Genomic DNA, 16,105 nt, shown 5'->3' with positions numbered 1-16,105 from the left:
GAACAATGAATCACAGAGATGATATCCTTATTCTTAAAAGAATGATGCTAATTCATTCTGTTTTTTAATATATTGGAATTTCCCAGATTATCTATTATTATCCTAGCAAGAATTTTTGTGGTTTAATCTCCAGTACCTTTACAAAATGTTGCTTCAGAAAGAAGTTAATCTATATTCTCAGATTTTATATTTTGAGCAATTTGAAGTTTCTGGTCTTTGATTAATAACTTGACTATGAATCATTAAGATTGTGATGTGTATTTTGAAACTAAATCAGTTCATTTACAAGATGTAGTTTTATATTTTCATTCAGAAGGCTTTATCTTTTAAATTTATTATTTTACAAATAATCCTTAGTATTTTGTTGCTGTTTGTTTTGTTTTACTAACTTTCTTACCAATTGTGGAATTCAAGGATATTATTTTATTCAAGATCATAGTTACTAAAAGCTTTAGAGATTTTCCAGTTTTTATACTATTAAGTAGAACTTAATAGGGTTTTTTTAGGGTGGGGAGGTTACCGAGGATTGAACCCAGGAGTGCACAACCACTAAGCCACATCCCCAGCCCTATTTTGCATTTTGTTAAGAGACAGAGTCTCACTGAGTTACTTAGTGCCTTGCTTTTGCTGAGGCTGACTTTGAACTCTCAATCCTCCTGCCTCAGTGTCCTGAGCTGCTGGGATTATAGGTGTGCATCCTGTGCCAGACTGCATTTAGGTTTTATAAATATGTATTATATTTTCCTGTTCATGGAAATTTCCTTCATATGTGGAGCACAACACTCCAGCTATTAGGGCTATAAATACTTGAGTAAGCTATTTAGCTTTTTTTTATCCATGACCACAGATGCGAACTAGATACAGTTAGAAAATTTTGAATCATAATCTATCACAACTACTAGTTCAGAGCATGTGCCTAGCATTGGAGTTAGTAATGTCATCTTCAGCTGTATCTATTACTTTTCCCTCTGCAATTATTTTTATTTATTGGGATGAAATTCATGTAATATGAAATTAATCATTTTAAAATGAACAGTTTAGTGGCATTGAGTACATTGACATTCTTTTGCAATCTAACTAAACATTTTCATCACCCTAAAAAGAAACCTCACTCCTGAATTTCTCTCCTCACAGCTGCTAACAACTACCAATCTTATTTCTGTCTCTATAAATTTAACTATTCTGGATATTTTATATAACTAGAATCATATAATATGTGGTATTTTTCTATGGCTTATTTCACTAAATATGTTTTCAGGATCCATTAGCATGTGTCAGTACTTCATTCCTTTTGTGGCTGAAAAAAGTTCCATACCACAATTTGTTTATATACAGATATTTGGGTTAGTTCTACCTTTTGGCTTTTGTGAATGATACTGCTGCAAACATGGATCTAACTAGATTTGAGTACATTTTTAACATTCTGAGGACCCACCAGACTCTTAACTGTAGAAGCAACACCATTTCCATTTCCACTAGCAATTTATAAAGTTTCTATTTCTGTATATTCTCACCAAAACTTGTATTTTCCATATCTTTTTTTTTTGTTGTTGTTCTTTTTTAGATATATGTGACAGTAGAGTGTATTTTGACATATTATACATACATGGAGTATAACTTCCCATTCTTGAGGTTGTACGTGATGTGGAATTACACTGGTTGTGTATTCATATATGACATAGGATAGTTATGTCAGATTAATTCTACTGTCTTTCCTGTTCCCATCTTTATCCTTTCCCTTCATTCCCCTTTGTCTAAACCAATGAACTTCAATTCTTCCCTTTCATGCCCTCTTATTGTTTGTTAACATCTACATATCAGAGAGAATATTCAGCCTTTGTTTTGGTGGGGATTGGCTTATTTCATTTATAATGATAGTCTTCAGTTTCATCCATTTACCAGCAAATGCCATAATTTCATTTTTCTTTATGGCTGAGTAATATCCTATTGTGCATACATACCACATTTTCTTTATTCATTCATCTGTTGAAGGGCGCCTAGGCTGGTTCCATAGCTTGGCTATTGTGAATTGAGCTGCTATAAACATTGATGTTGCCGCATCACTATAGTATGCTGATTTTAAGTCCTTTGGGTATATGCCGAAGAAGAGTGGGGTAACTGGGTCATTGGCTGGTTCCATACCAGGTTTTCTAAGGAATCTCCATACTGCTTTCCATAGTGGTTGCACCAATTTACAGTCCCATCAGCAATGTATGAGTGTATCTTTCCCATATACTCACCAACATTTATTGTTCCTTGTATTCTTGATAATTGCCATTCTAACTTGGGTAAGATGAAATCTCAATGTAGTTTTAATTTTCACTTCTCTAATTGCTAGAGATGTTGAATTTTTTCTCATATATTTGTTGACTGATCGTATTACTTCTTCTGTGAAATGCCTATTCAGTTCCTTTGACCATTTATTGATTAGGTTATTTGTGGGGTTTTTTTGGTGTTAACTTTTTTTTTTAAGTTTGTTTATATATCCTGGAGATTAATGCTCTATCTGAGGTGCAGGGGGCAAAGATTTATTGTATACAGCAACTCTGTGAGGTAGATATTACTCTATCTAGTTTGATGGTGGAGAAAACAAATCCAAAGAGGAAAAATGAAAAGAAAAGCAGGGAGGGATCTCTTGAAAATCAAAGGGAGACCAGTAGAGGAAAGGAAGCAGGGAGTAAGAGGTGGGGAAAGAGGGGAGAAATGCCGGGGAGTGATATTGGCCCAATTATATTGTATGTGTACATGTATGAATGGGTATCAAGAAGTCCCATCATTAGTGCAACTGTAGTTCACCATTAAGACAATAAAACCAAAGAGTTTGTAGCATACCCAAAATACCCAACTGACAAAGCTGATCTTATGATTCTCAGTTATTTCACCATACCTCACTCTAATATAAGAAACCAGTGGAATAAAAAAAAATTGTAATAATATTCTGCAGAGTAAAATAAGGAAGGGAAAGAATCTGGAGGCAACTTTATCAGGCTCTTGAAATAACATAGGTATGGGTTTTATTTATGAAAAATTCCTAGCGGAGTCTTTGAAAATGAAGAAAATAACTAAAGGAGACTTTTTGGGTTTTATAACTAACTAATATATTAATATTCTTTCAGCTATTTTTAAACTTGAAACAAATCAAAGTATATGGCCCTTGGTAAGAATCTATCGGGGTGGCTTTCTTCTGATCGAATTCCTTTTTCTACTGGGCATCAACACGTATGGTTGGAGACAGGCTGGAGTAAATCATGTGCTCATCTTTGAACTTAATCCAAGAAACAATTTGTCTCATCAGCATCTCTTTGAGGTAATCAAAGCAAGACATTAGACCCCTGAATGTAGTTTGCTTTATATGTATAGCTAGTTTATTAGAGTACTGAAATCCATCTTCTACTTAAAAGGAATTATTGGCTTAATTACTAATTATTTTTCTTACTTTTGTTTATTAGAGATATTTCTGAGTAATGGTAAAAATAGAAATAATTTTCTCTCTTTTTGTCTTCCTTGTCCTTTACCAGATTGCTGGATTCCTGGGGATATTGTGGTGCCTGAGCCTTCTGGCATGCTTCTTTTCTCCAATTAGTGTCATCCCCACATATGTGTATCCACTTGCCCTTTATGGATTTATGGTTTTCTTTCTTATCAACCCCACTAAAACTTTCTATTATAAGTCCCGATTTTGGCTGCTTAAACTGCTGGTAAGTCCAGAAACTTGGTAGTATTTTTAGAATAGTATATTGGTTATTGGATTCTTCTAAGATAAAACTAAGGCTGTGTGGTTGTACAACTCCAGAGGCACTATTCACATTGTGTCTGTGTGAGTGGCACCTCAGCTTCAGAAGCAAAGAATGTATGTAGCAGAGACTCCTCAAAGGTGTGTAGTAAGGTAGCCCTTGGAAAAAGGGCTCATGCATTTTTCCCCTCTTCCTATAATGAAGTGGAAAGTGGTCAGATATTGAAATGATTTTGCAAATTATAGTGATTTATGAATTCATTATACAGATTATTTAACCAGCTGTGATAACATGTAGGACTTTGTCAGTTTCTTTCTTTTAAAAAAATTGTTAAAACTATTATGACTTTCTTGTTATTGATGCAAGTAGTCAGTACTTTATTTTAGGAAAGATTGGTTTTCTAAAACTGGTAGATTTCTTATCAGATCACCACATTCAGTTTGAGAAACAAACTTTGATTGTTGTTTGTAATAAATATCATTTCTTCCACTTTACCTGTTTCTTAATGGTCTCCAAAATCATTTATTCTCAATAATAGCATATAAAGTTGTCCACAAAAATGATAGCTGTATGTTTTGTGGTAGCACAAAGGTAGCTCTGGGAGAGTTGTTCTGCTTACTCCTAAGTTAGGCCAGCTCTGTTTAAAAATCAGTTAAGAATGCTGTCATATAATTACTTCTTTTTAAATTTTTAAAAAATGAACACAATACCATTATTTTATTTATCTCTTTTTATGTGTTGCTGAGGATTGAATCCAGTGCCTCATGCGTGCTAGGCAAGCACTCTGCCACTGAGCCACCACCCCAGCCCATATAATTACTTCTTAGATTGTAAACTGTAACCAGCAAGAGTGAGAATTAGTGATTAAAATGACAAGTCCCCATATAAACTTTAGAATTGCCATAATTATCTTCTCTCTTTAACCACACAAGTATAACTCCCTGAAAAATGTAGGGGTTTTTTGGATTTTGTTTTGTTTGCCTTTTTTATGTCCCTCTGGGTTAGCAGAGGAGTTGGTAGTGGTGTTTTTTATTGTTGTTGTTGTTGTTTGTTTTCTCCTTAACAGTCTATGATTTAAAAAAAAAAAAAAAAAAGCCAAGCATGTTAAGTACACACCTGAAATCCCACTGATTAAGGAGGCTGAGGCAGGAGGATCGAAAGTTCAAAGCCAGCCTCAGCAATTTAGCAAGTGAGACCCTGTCTCAAAATAAAAAACAAAAAAAGGTTGGGGATGTGGCCTGGCAGTTAAGCACCCCTGGGCCCAATCCCTGTTACAGACAAGTAAATGTTTATAGCAAAGCAATGGACCTCAGATCCTTGGCTTTTATTTTCCAAAGCTGACTGAATTCTATTATGTTTCTTGGAGGAATTTATTCACCTTTCATCAAGATTTTTATTACAAATTGGGATTTTCTCCCATTTCATTGGAGAGTGGGGCATAAACCTTAAGTGTAATAGTACCACTAGACCCACCTTTGACTTCTGCTTGTGGAAATTAATTGTACAAAAGCATTTTGATCAGTCATGAGAAAATCATTCTCTTTAATACATTTTGTCAGTGGTTTTGTTTGTTTTTGCAGATAGAAGACAAATTTGAGCCTTTATTTTATGTCTTGAGGTTTATAGTACAAAAAAATAAGTCATTGCCAGTTTAATATTAGATTACCTTTCTTCTTTCAGATGATCTGTCATTTTATTATTAGAGTTGGAATTTTTCAGCTGTTATTTCCACAAAAAATGTAGTATTATTCTAGTTCCAGAGAAATATCTTTTAGATTATAAACACTATTGTTTCTTGCCTCAATGTGAAATCTCTGGAAATTATTTTAAAACGAGATTTCAGTAGACTCAGAAAACTCAGGTGTTTCTATAATTACATCATTGTAACAACAGATAATAATATAGTTGTGTACATTGTGTGTGAAGTGAACATTCCCCCTTGCGTTCTTCTTTGTTTAAATAGCAAGCTGAGATTTATGCATGACCAGTTACTCTTATTAGAGAAGGGTTTCCCATTGAGTAGACATTTGTTTATGTATCTGCTGTATGTTTGTTGATAAATGAGGACTTGTTTATGAAACAGGTTGGCAATGATGATATAAGAAGAAATAATAGAATAATAAAATGCTCCTTCAAAAAACAGTGAGATACAGAAAGCAACATTGTGGTTTGTTATTATTATTGTTATTAATGTTATTACGTATAAGTCATTTAATATCAATTGACCTGTTGACTTATTTTAATTCAAATCTCACTGAGAAATCCAGGTTTATTTTTAGTAAATTAACAAGAATGTTTTCACTTTAGTTATGTTGTAAAGCCTCATCCTAAAATAAACTATATTTCATTAGTTCCTCTTTTTTACCCCCTCTTTTAATTTTTAGTGGGAAAAACCCATTTGTCACTTGACCATAATGGTAGGCACTGGTGCTGTGTGTGTGTGTGTGTGTGTGCGCGTGTATTTTTCCCCCAGTACTGGTGATTGAACCTGGAGCACTCTACCACTGAGCTTTATCACCAACCTATTTTTATTTTATTTTATTTTATTTTGAAATTGCGTCTCACTAAGTTTCTGAGGCTGTTCTTAAACTTGTGATCCCTTTTGCCCTAGCCACGCAGTCACTGGGATTACAGGCATGTACCACTGCAGCTGGATTATATTCATATTTATAATGGAGTCTATGAAATTGATATATGCTATTCTTTCCCCACCTCCCAAAAAAAGATGAAAAATTTTTTGAGATACTGACTTATTTTGATATTGATATTGTATGTCAAATTTAGTGCAGGTTGGTTTTTTTGCAGATTATTTACATCCATTAAATCATATATTCTTTTCTCTAAATCTGTATTTGCCCCAATCAGAAATCCAATTAGAAAACATAAAAAATGCCTCATATTTTCTAACAAAAACATGAACTTAAAATAGGCTAATTCATTTTTAACTTAAGAGTTCTCTATTATATAATTTAGAAATCAGTTTTTAACAGTATTTTCTTTAGTTCTATAGTAAAATTTTTACATGTCTATTAAAATAGAAGGCTCAGGATGTACTTCAATGGTGGGGCACTAGCCTGGCATACCCAATGTCCTGGGTTCCTTCCCAGCACTGAAAAAAGTGTATAGAGATGTATTGTTAGTTAATAAAGCATTTTATATGTAATAATTTATTTAAATTTTTTAATAAGCCCTAAGATTGGAGCTGCTATTAATCCCCATTTTTTTATATATCAGAAAAATTGAACATCTTGCCTAAAATCACATAGTAAGTAATGGAGATGGGATATGAAACCCGGCCATCTGGCTCCATAAACTGTTCTATTGAACACTAACATTTAGCAGTTAGACCTGTTAGTCACTTTATCTAAAATACTTTATTTGATCTAGTGGATCAAAGTAGTGGAATATAAAAATCAAATTTGGAAAGGTATTGTATTTATTGACAAACCTCTAAAAAGTAGAAATTAAAACTTTGTCTTCTTATCTGTTTATTCATGTTAACTTAGAAGATCATGTTAACATATTCTTTGCATAGGCTGAACATTTCAAATCTGAAAAGCTGAAATGCTTCAGAACTCAAAACTTTTCAAGCACCAACATTAAGCTACTAGAAAAAAATTCTACATTTCATAGTCAGAATGCAGCCACACTAAAACTGTCATATAAAATTACCTTCAGGCTATGTGTATAAGGTATATATGAAACATAAATGAATCTCAGTCTCATCTTTAGACCTGAGTCCCATCCCCAAGATAATCTTATTACATCTATACAACTATTCCAAAATCTGAAATACTTTTGGCCCTCAAGCATTTCACATAAGGAATACTCATCTTAGACTAATTTATTATTGGTATTTTATATGTATATAGTAAAACATCAGATATTCAGAACTCTCAATTTCATACTACTACTACTCTAGAAATCTTTATCCTTTTTATCATAATCACAAAGTAGAAGTGGAGAAATTGAAAGGCCTTAGCCAGAACAAGAAAAAGGAAAGGCAAGTTACTAGATTCTCACTCAGAAGGAGAGTTCAGATAAATCTGAAATGAATTTGACTATGTGTAAATGTCAGAGTAAGTATTATCTATTTGTTTTCTCTATGTCACCTTACCTCTAACAGATGTACTTGTTCCCTTCTCTGTATGTCCAGGGTAGTATATGTCTATCTCTATTACAGCACTTACTATATGGTGGTATAATTTTATGTCTGGGTATTTATTTGCTCACCTAGACTGTGTGTTTTTGAAGATAGAGACTATGTTTTATTTATCTCTACCTCCACAATGCCTGACATAGATACTTAATAAGTCTTTGTTAAATGCATTAATTACTAAAACTGCATTCTTTCCTTCATTAGTTGTCTTAAACCAACATTTACTACTCCCTCATTTCTTCCTCTTTTCATCTTCTGTAAAATTTCCCTTCCTCTCATTTTAATTTTCATACCAGTCTTTTTTTCTAGGCTATCTCTCCATCCCTTGGCTTCTTGTTTAATGCATTATCTTTTGCTGCTTCTCCTATGGAGACTTTCTATATCAGCCATGTTTTGAGGATGGGGTTGACAGATTGTGAGAGAATGTCTTTATGTCAGAAGAATTTTCCCTAGGCTATGAATTTCACTAAAGTCTATAACTAGAGAGAGATTGAGTAAATTTGGGCTGGAGTTGTAGCTCAGTGGTAGAGCGCTTGCCTAGCATGTGTGAGACACTGGGTTCGATTCTCAGCACCACATATAAATAAATAAAATATAGGTCTGTTAGCAACTAAAAATATATTTTTATTTTTTAAAAAGAGATTGCGTAAACTTCCTGGTTTTTTTTTTTTTTTGGCATTAATATCCTTAATTATCCTCCTGTCTTTGTCTCTTTGGTCTTTAAGTCTATCCTGTACCCTAGAGTTTCTTAAAATATTATAAAAACTGGCACCAGAATCTCTACTTGCATAGATAACTACCATCCCACACTACCCTACAACACCCATCCAAAAGAATTTTCTGTATTTTCTGGAGCTTATGGTCACAAATAATATAACTTTTCTCTCTGGTTTATTAGATTCACTGAAAAAGTGTCAGAGTAATCAAGAGACTGAGTCATGGAACCAAGATATATCAGCTCCAGAAAAATAACATCTCAAAACCCGCTTTGTATCCCACAAATACCTGGTCTAGCTTCCAATTCTCCAAGGATCCAAGGCAATATCTGTCATAGAAAGTTGACACCCAGGATTGATTCATAATATAGCCATTTATATATAGCTATTTATCCTCCTAAAATAATAAAGAGAAATATTTAGGGGAGAAAGTCTGAAAGGGAAATGCCATAGACTCCCAGGTTGATTTTGTTTACTAAAAGAATATATATAGCTAGATTTCTAGGGAGCAAGAGAATTACTCATTTTCAAAACTGCTGCTTGTCAGAATTCCTTGTTTCAGGAGTTCAATTTCTTCTGTTGTAGTAAGATAGCAGAGGTCCAAGAGTGAATAAAGCTACCTTCATCTCATCTTTACTTCACACAGGCTTATCAAGGCAGTCTGTGCAGATTGAACCTGTTTCTGATGATTGCATTAATCCCCCCCTTTGCTATGGTAAACAGGCTTCCACAGAACAGGGCAGGCTAAGTTTGTGTAGGTCTTCTGGAAAATGAGAACGTGAGTAGTATCTAACTTATAGAATTGTTATGAGGGTTAAAGCACACATAAGCCCTGTAACTTATTATCTTAATGTTTAATTTGTTCAATACATTTATCACTGTTTTTAGAACAGTGTGAAGAGGGCTGATTTCAAAGTGAACACAACTATTACCATGACATTAGTGAAATGAAATTCACTTTGGTTAGAGAATAAAGTGTGCCTCAAATAGTGTTCCTTCCTACCTGTCCTTTGCAGGCACAGAGCTTTGTATTCATTTATCTAAGATAGTAAAACATTCTGGAAATGATCAAAATATTCACCTGTCCAGCAAATTTTCCATTAGAGCCTAACATTAAACTTCCTCTCAGTACTTATACCATCTGCCACTCTTCACTTTCAGCTTCAACTCTTCCTACCTCTTCACTTTGTTTTTTAACTGTAACAATCCTGCCTCCACGCCCATTTCCTTCTTAGTTGTCCTTTGAATTCATTCCCTTCCCTACCAAGCCAGTTTCCTGGTCCTTGTCTTTGTCTGTGATTGGTCCACTGATTTTCATTTTATCAACTAAAGTAATAATGCTGAGTAGTCAGACATGAATTAGAGAAATCTAATATGACTTTTCTTCTTTCTGTGTTTTCTGATTTTTTTTTTCTTTCTTTTTCTCAGTTTCGAGTATTTACTGCCCCCTTTCATAAGGTAGGCTTTGCTGATTTCTGGCTGGCTGATCAGCTGAACAGCCTGTCAGTGATTCTAATGGACCTGGAATATATGATCTGCTTCTACAGTTTTGAGCTTGAATGGAATAAAAATAAGGGCCTGTTGCCAAATGATTCAGAAGGTAGGATATGAATTTGCATTCCCACTACAAAATTGCCAGTGTAAACCAAGAAATATCGGGAATGATAACTGAGAAAGTTAAGGTCATGGTGAAAACTCATCCAATAATATTACAAACTTAACTAAATGTACTTGGCACTCTGTTAACAATTCCTTATCTGAAATAATTTGGCTTTTAAATTGTGCTATGATTTTAGTCATCTGTTTGCCAAGAGATTTACAAGTTATACTTAAAGAATTCTAAAACCATTTTTTAAAGCTCTAATATATCACAAATACTGTAATGCCAACGAAGTGTCATCACAGTATGCTTTAGAATGTTATACCAGCGATCAAAAATTCTGATTATATCGAATCAGAATAAGTGCTTCAAGTAATTCATGATAATGACTTTTAATTCTTATTTGGGACCTTGATTTTCTCTGGCTCTTTGTCCCACTCCTATTTTGTGCCAGGAATTCAATTTTATGTTCATGACAAGCATCTAGATAGATTATGTAACATCTGACTAGTAAAAGTTTGATAAAGTCTGTTCCAGACACATTTTCAGTGATTTCCAGTGGATCACAACCCTATTGTATGTTGAACACACAACAATATATAACCAGAATTCAAGAAACAATTTATTAACTATTTCTTTTCATTTAAAAATAGAACGTTTATTCTTGGTTGGGGTTTTTGTTTTGTTTTGTTTTGTTTTTAGCACAAGAGCATGTACTGTTGGATGTATTATGCTGTGATTGTTTGCAGTTCATCGAATTATCTAAAGTCACATGTGACATTTTTTAGTTTTCCAGATGTTTCAAATTATAGAGCAAATTAGTTTTCCCCTCTTTATAGTGTACTCATTTTCAAATTTTCTTAAAGGTCTGTCAAACTCCAAAGAAAGTGATTCTAGAACCCATATCCATAAATCTGAGAGCAGATTTTCCTTCTAGTCCCCTCTATAGATTTTTACCTCTTTTCCTTGGTTTAACTACCACTAAAAGGCTTGAGAATATAATAGTTGCAAGGAAGGAAGTAATTCTGAACCCTAAGCCTTTTGCCTTTGTGAACTTGCTAATGGTTACCCTGTATGACTAAGTGTTGTAAACGTGCTTTTTTTTTAGTTGTAATTTTTTTCTTTTTTGGAATCTTCACAGAACCAGAAATCTGCCATAAATATTCATATGGTGTGCGAGCCATTGTTCAGTGCATTCCTGCTTGGCTTCGCTTCATCCAGTGCCTGCGTCGATACCGTGACACAAGAAGGGCCTTTCCTCATTTAGTTAATGCTGGCAAATACTCCACAACTTTCTTCATGGTGACGTTTGCAGCCCTTTACAGCACTCACAAAGGTATACTATAATTGACTTAAAGAGTCTTTTCAGGGTCTGAATTTTCACTTTTTGAATCTATTTCTCACTCTGGTTACTTTTCCATTGGTCATGTTCTTTTTTCTCACTGCAATTATGGTTCCTTCATTTATATCAGTTTGTTCTTAAACGTAATTTTAGTCTCATTCTAATATTTACTGATGAATACCATTGAAAAGTAATATAGTCACTTAGAATAGGAAGGATTGTGATAATGTTTGAAATCCTGAATTATGTTTAATGGGTTCAGTCTAAGGATACCTTCGGTTTTCATTTGGTTTTTTAGACTTCCTTGCTCATTAATGAGGTGGGGAAATGGCTAGGTAAAAAAGAGTCCCTCTGGCAATCAAGTATACTTTTAATCGCTTTCCTTCACCAAGTAGTAAGGATTGTTTCCAGCCCATTTAACTGCAAATTGAGTTCTTAGATCCCTCTAGTTTTTTGTCTCCATGGCAACCCGTTATTACTTGCTCCTGCTCTTCTGTTTGGAAGAGAAAAAAGCTTTTAAGTTCTGAGCTACATGCAGTCACTCCTTTTGAATTTTTAACCTTTTTCCAAGAAATGTCAATCAACGATCTCACTTCCTTTTACTAAAATGCATTCCTTCTTTATCTATTTAAATCAGTATTAGCCCACACCTTAGATACTGTGCTTCTCATCTGTAGTTGGTAAAGGAACTGTAACTAATTAAAATTATTGTAGTTATTTTTAAATACTTGGGTAAAATTTTTTCAGTGATTTTTGTTTTTTAATTGAGAGTCTATATTTTAAGAGCCTTAGCCAATGCTACAAAATACTTACCAAAAGTGTCTGATAGTCATGAAAGATTAGGGCATTATTTTAGTAAGCTTTGAGATTTGGTCCAGCAGAACACATTATAACATACTTGTATTTTTTTGCAATAGATTCTGTGGTTAGAGTAGTAGTGATAAATGTGGCCAGTAATTTTACTACTAATAGGTACTCGTGTTAACTGATATAATTTAAGGACCTCAGTGAAGGAAACACATCCCCATAGCTCCCTTAATTTTAACTCTTGCTGAGAAATGCCATCTTTCAGTGTTGGAATACATTATCATTTTGAAGGTTGATATAATAAATTTATAAATTAGCCAGCTGATTTGATACATGGTGTTTTATGATTCCTTTTACTAAATTATTAAGAACCATTCTCCCATTCCTAGGTAAAAATAAACATTGTATTTTTGGTTGAATATTTTAGAACATAATGTAGCTATGACTATACTAATACCATTCATTAAGAAGCCAAAAACCTGAATTCCTTAAGTCTGTAAGCACTCTTAAGTCCTGCCAGGCACGGTGGCATTCTTCTATAATCCCAGCTACTTAAGATGCTCAGGCTGAGGATTCCAAGTTTGAGGACAGCCTGGGTAATTTAGTGAGACCCTATCTCAAAATTTAAAAGGAGGCTGGAGTTGTGACCCGGTGGTAGAGAGCCCCTAGGTTAAATCCCTAGTATGGAGGTAAGATTGGGGGGCACTCTGAATCTAAAAAAGTCAAAGCTAGAAAAATAATAATTTTAATAGTTTTCTGGTCTTTAGACAAAAATTTTTGGCCATTCATGAGTCCCTACAATTAATTTTATATACTATATTATCTCTTGAACATTTTTAAATTTACAGCTGAAATTTTTCATCTGAAGTTTTAAAAAATACAAAATATGTCATTACTAGTACATTTAAAACATATTTTAAAATAAAACTGCTAAATATTTCTACTAAATATATCCAGGTTGCCTAAATAAAAGTCTGATATTTAGCATAATTTATTAAAAAATGAAGCAGTCTACGATAGAAAGTTTATCTCTTTCCCATTTATTTTAATGTAATATATTTTTATTTTAATGTTGTGTTAGTCATCTTTCCATCACCATGACAAAATACCTGGGGGAAAAAAAATCAACTTAAAGGAGGATTTATTTAGGTTTAGAATTCCAGAGGTTTCTGTCCATGGTTGCTTGTTCCCATCAATTTTGGACCTGTGACCAGGCAAAACATCATTGCAGGGAATGTTCAGAAGAGCAAAGCTGGTCAGCTCATGGTAACCAGAAATGGGGGGAAGGAAGTGGGGAGAGGGGAGGGGGAGAGAGAGAGAGATCCCAATATATCCTTCAGGGGCATGGCCTCAATTACCTACTTTCTCCAACTAGGCCCCACCTCCTAAACTTTCCACCACTTCCACTAGTGCCACAGGATGGTGACCAAACCTTTAACACATGAAACTTTGGAGGACACTCCAGTTCCAAACTATATGTAACAAATGTAATACATTTTTATATTTTAATGACTTTTGTCATCTATGTATGTATATAAATTGAAATTAAATTCTTTACTTCTTTATAAGGTGCTGATTAAAGATTAATTGTTTTCTTTTCTGGGTTGTAATTATTTTTATCCTGATTATTATCTATGGTTAGTGAAAGCACCTTTACAAATATATTACAAGTTTTAATAAAATAAAAATTGTACATAAGTCAACCAAACTTCCTTCTTTTCTTTCCTCTTCCTTCCTTTTTTTTTTTTTGTTTTTGTTTTTGTTTTTGTTTTTGTTTTTGTTGTTGTTGTTGTTGTTTTTCTTTTATACTGGGGATTGACAAGGGGTGCTTTACCACTGAGGGATATCCACGGCCCTTTTATTTTTTATTTTGAAACTGGATCTTGCTAAGTTGCTGAGGTTGACCTGCATTTGTGATCCTCCTGCCTTAGCCACTTTAATTGCTGGGATTACAGGCATGTGCCTCTGTGTCTGGTGCACATAAATATTTGTTGATGAAATAAATTTATGTTACTTTTCCCTTTTTCAGTTAGATAAAGTCTGAAAAATCTTATTAACATTGCTGTGAAGAGGAGAATGTTGTAGATGTCACTTAGGTGTTTGAACAAATTCAGTTATATGCCAACAAAATTACATAGTCTATGAATTATTATACTAAGCAAGTTTTCCTTATTGAAAACAGAATTAGAAATAAATTAAAGCAAAGAATTGATCATAAACTGAATAAAAATTGATCTGTTAACCAGTCATTAGTTATTAACATTTTTAGTTTCTCAACAATAGTCCATCCTTATTTAGCCCCACATATTTAAATAATAGGAAAGTTAAAATATTAATTTGGCAGGGAGGGGTGGGAGTACTGGGCATTGAAGACAGAGACACTCTACTACTGCACTATATTCCCAGCCTTTTTTATTTTAAGACAGTGTCTTGCTGAGTTGCTGAAACTGGCATCAAATTTGCAATCCTCCTGCCTCAGCTTTCCAAGTCTCTGGGATAACTGGTGTGTGCCACCATACCTGGCAACATGTTAATATCAATACCTGTTTGCTAAACTACTTTGATTTTATCACATTATTTAAATGTATATTTGAGAAAAATCTTGAAACTACAGATTATACTCATCCAAATTTATGAAAATATCTGCAATTTACCTGAAGGGGAGAAAAAAGTTTTTCTTTTCTTTTCAGGGGCATGGCCTCAATTACCTACTTTCTCCAACTAGGCCCCACCTCCTAAACTTTCCACCACCTTCCACTAGTGCCACAGACTGGTGACCAAACCTTTAACACATGAAACTTTGGAGGACACTCCAGATCCAAACTTAGATTAATGACAGATATCCTGCAAATTAAATTGACAGAAGATACATTAACAGGAGAAAAGGTTATTATATATAAAGAAGTCTTCATAGGAAAGAAATGAAGATCCAAAGAAGTGGTTAGACCAAGGGGCTTATATATCATTTTTACAGAGAGCAATAAGTTGTGGAAAAGTAAGTAGACATGGGTGAGGTGATTGGGTTTCTAGGGAATATAAATGGTAGGAGGTTAAATTTATGGGAAAACTAAAGGAAGAAAAAGATTTTTTAAAAATGTTTGTTGTGCAGACTCAAGTGGTGTCTCCAGTCATCTGTAATAATTAAGAGAGAGAGACAACTTTGAATGAAAACTTCTGTTGCCTTGCTTTTAGACAGAAAAGAAGAGGGCAAAGAGATTCTCTTGCATCTGCTGTTTTTCAGTTGCTGTAGTTTAGTCTTTAGACAAGGTGGCATATTTGGGGGGACATAATCTAATTCTCTTCATACCCTAATTGGGAAACTAGTCAAAAAAAGTCTTTCCTTCTGGTTAACATACTTGCATCATTTTTGTGGAAATACCTCATTCCTTAGTTCTGATTCTGAATTAGGTAAATGGATAGATAGACAGACACAGACAAACATGCAAAAGAAACTTGTATTCAAAAAGTATTTATTAAGCTGGGCACGGTGGCACATGCCTGTAATTCCAGCCACACAGGAGGCTGAGGCAGGAGGATTGCAAATTTGAGGCCAGCCTGGGAAATTTAGTGAGACTGTGTCTCAAAATTAAAACTAACTAAATAAAAACGATTTGGAATGTCAAGCTCAGAAATAGAGCACCCCTGGGTTCAATCCTGAGTACCACCCCCCACACACACAGAAGTATATAAGACTATTCTGTGTAATAGGGTGTACTATGCACTAAAAACATAGCATAGTTCTTCCCT

The 16,105-nt window shown here is 34.0% G+C and overlaps 1 protein-coding gene across 1 annotated transcript in view; it reads left to right on the top strand.

Annotated features, from left to right (window-relative positions):
- Window positions 1–16,105, top strand: part of Xpr1 (xenotropic and polytropic retrovirus receptor 1) — a 179,671-nt gene that overhangs the window by 130,095 nt on the left and 33,471 nt on the right. The window contains exons 8-11 of the mRNA XM_077802388.1: window positions 3,117–3,307; window positions 3,519–3,698; window positions 10,038–10,209; window positions 11,351–11,545. Coding sequence (XP_077658514.1) covers window positions 3,117–3,307; window positions 3,519–3,698; window positions 10,038–10,209; window positions 11,351–11,545 — 738 coding nt within the window. The remainder of the gene's footprint in view (window positions 1–3,116; window positions 3,308–3,518; window positions 3,699–10,037; window positions 10,210–11,350; window positions 11,546–16,105) is intronic.

This window comes from Urocitellus parryii, chromosome 9 (assembly GCF_045843805.1).
Source record: "Urocitellus parryii isolate mUroPar1 chromosome 9, mUroPar1.hap1, whole genome shotgun sequence".
NCBI lineage: Eukaryota > Metazoa > Chordata > Mammalia > Rodentia > Sciuridae > Urocitellus > Urocitellus parryii.
This window is presented reverse-complemented; position numbering and strand designations above follow the sequence as displayed.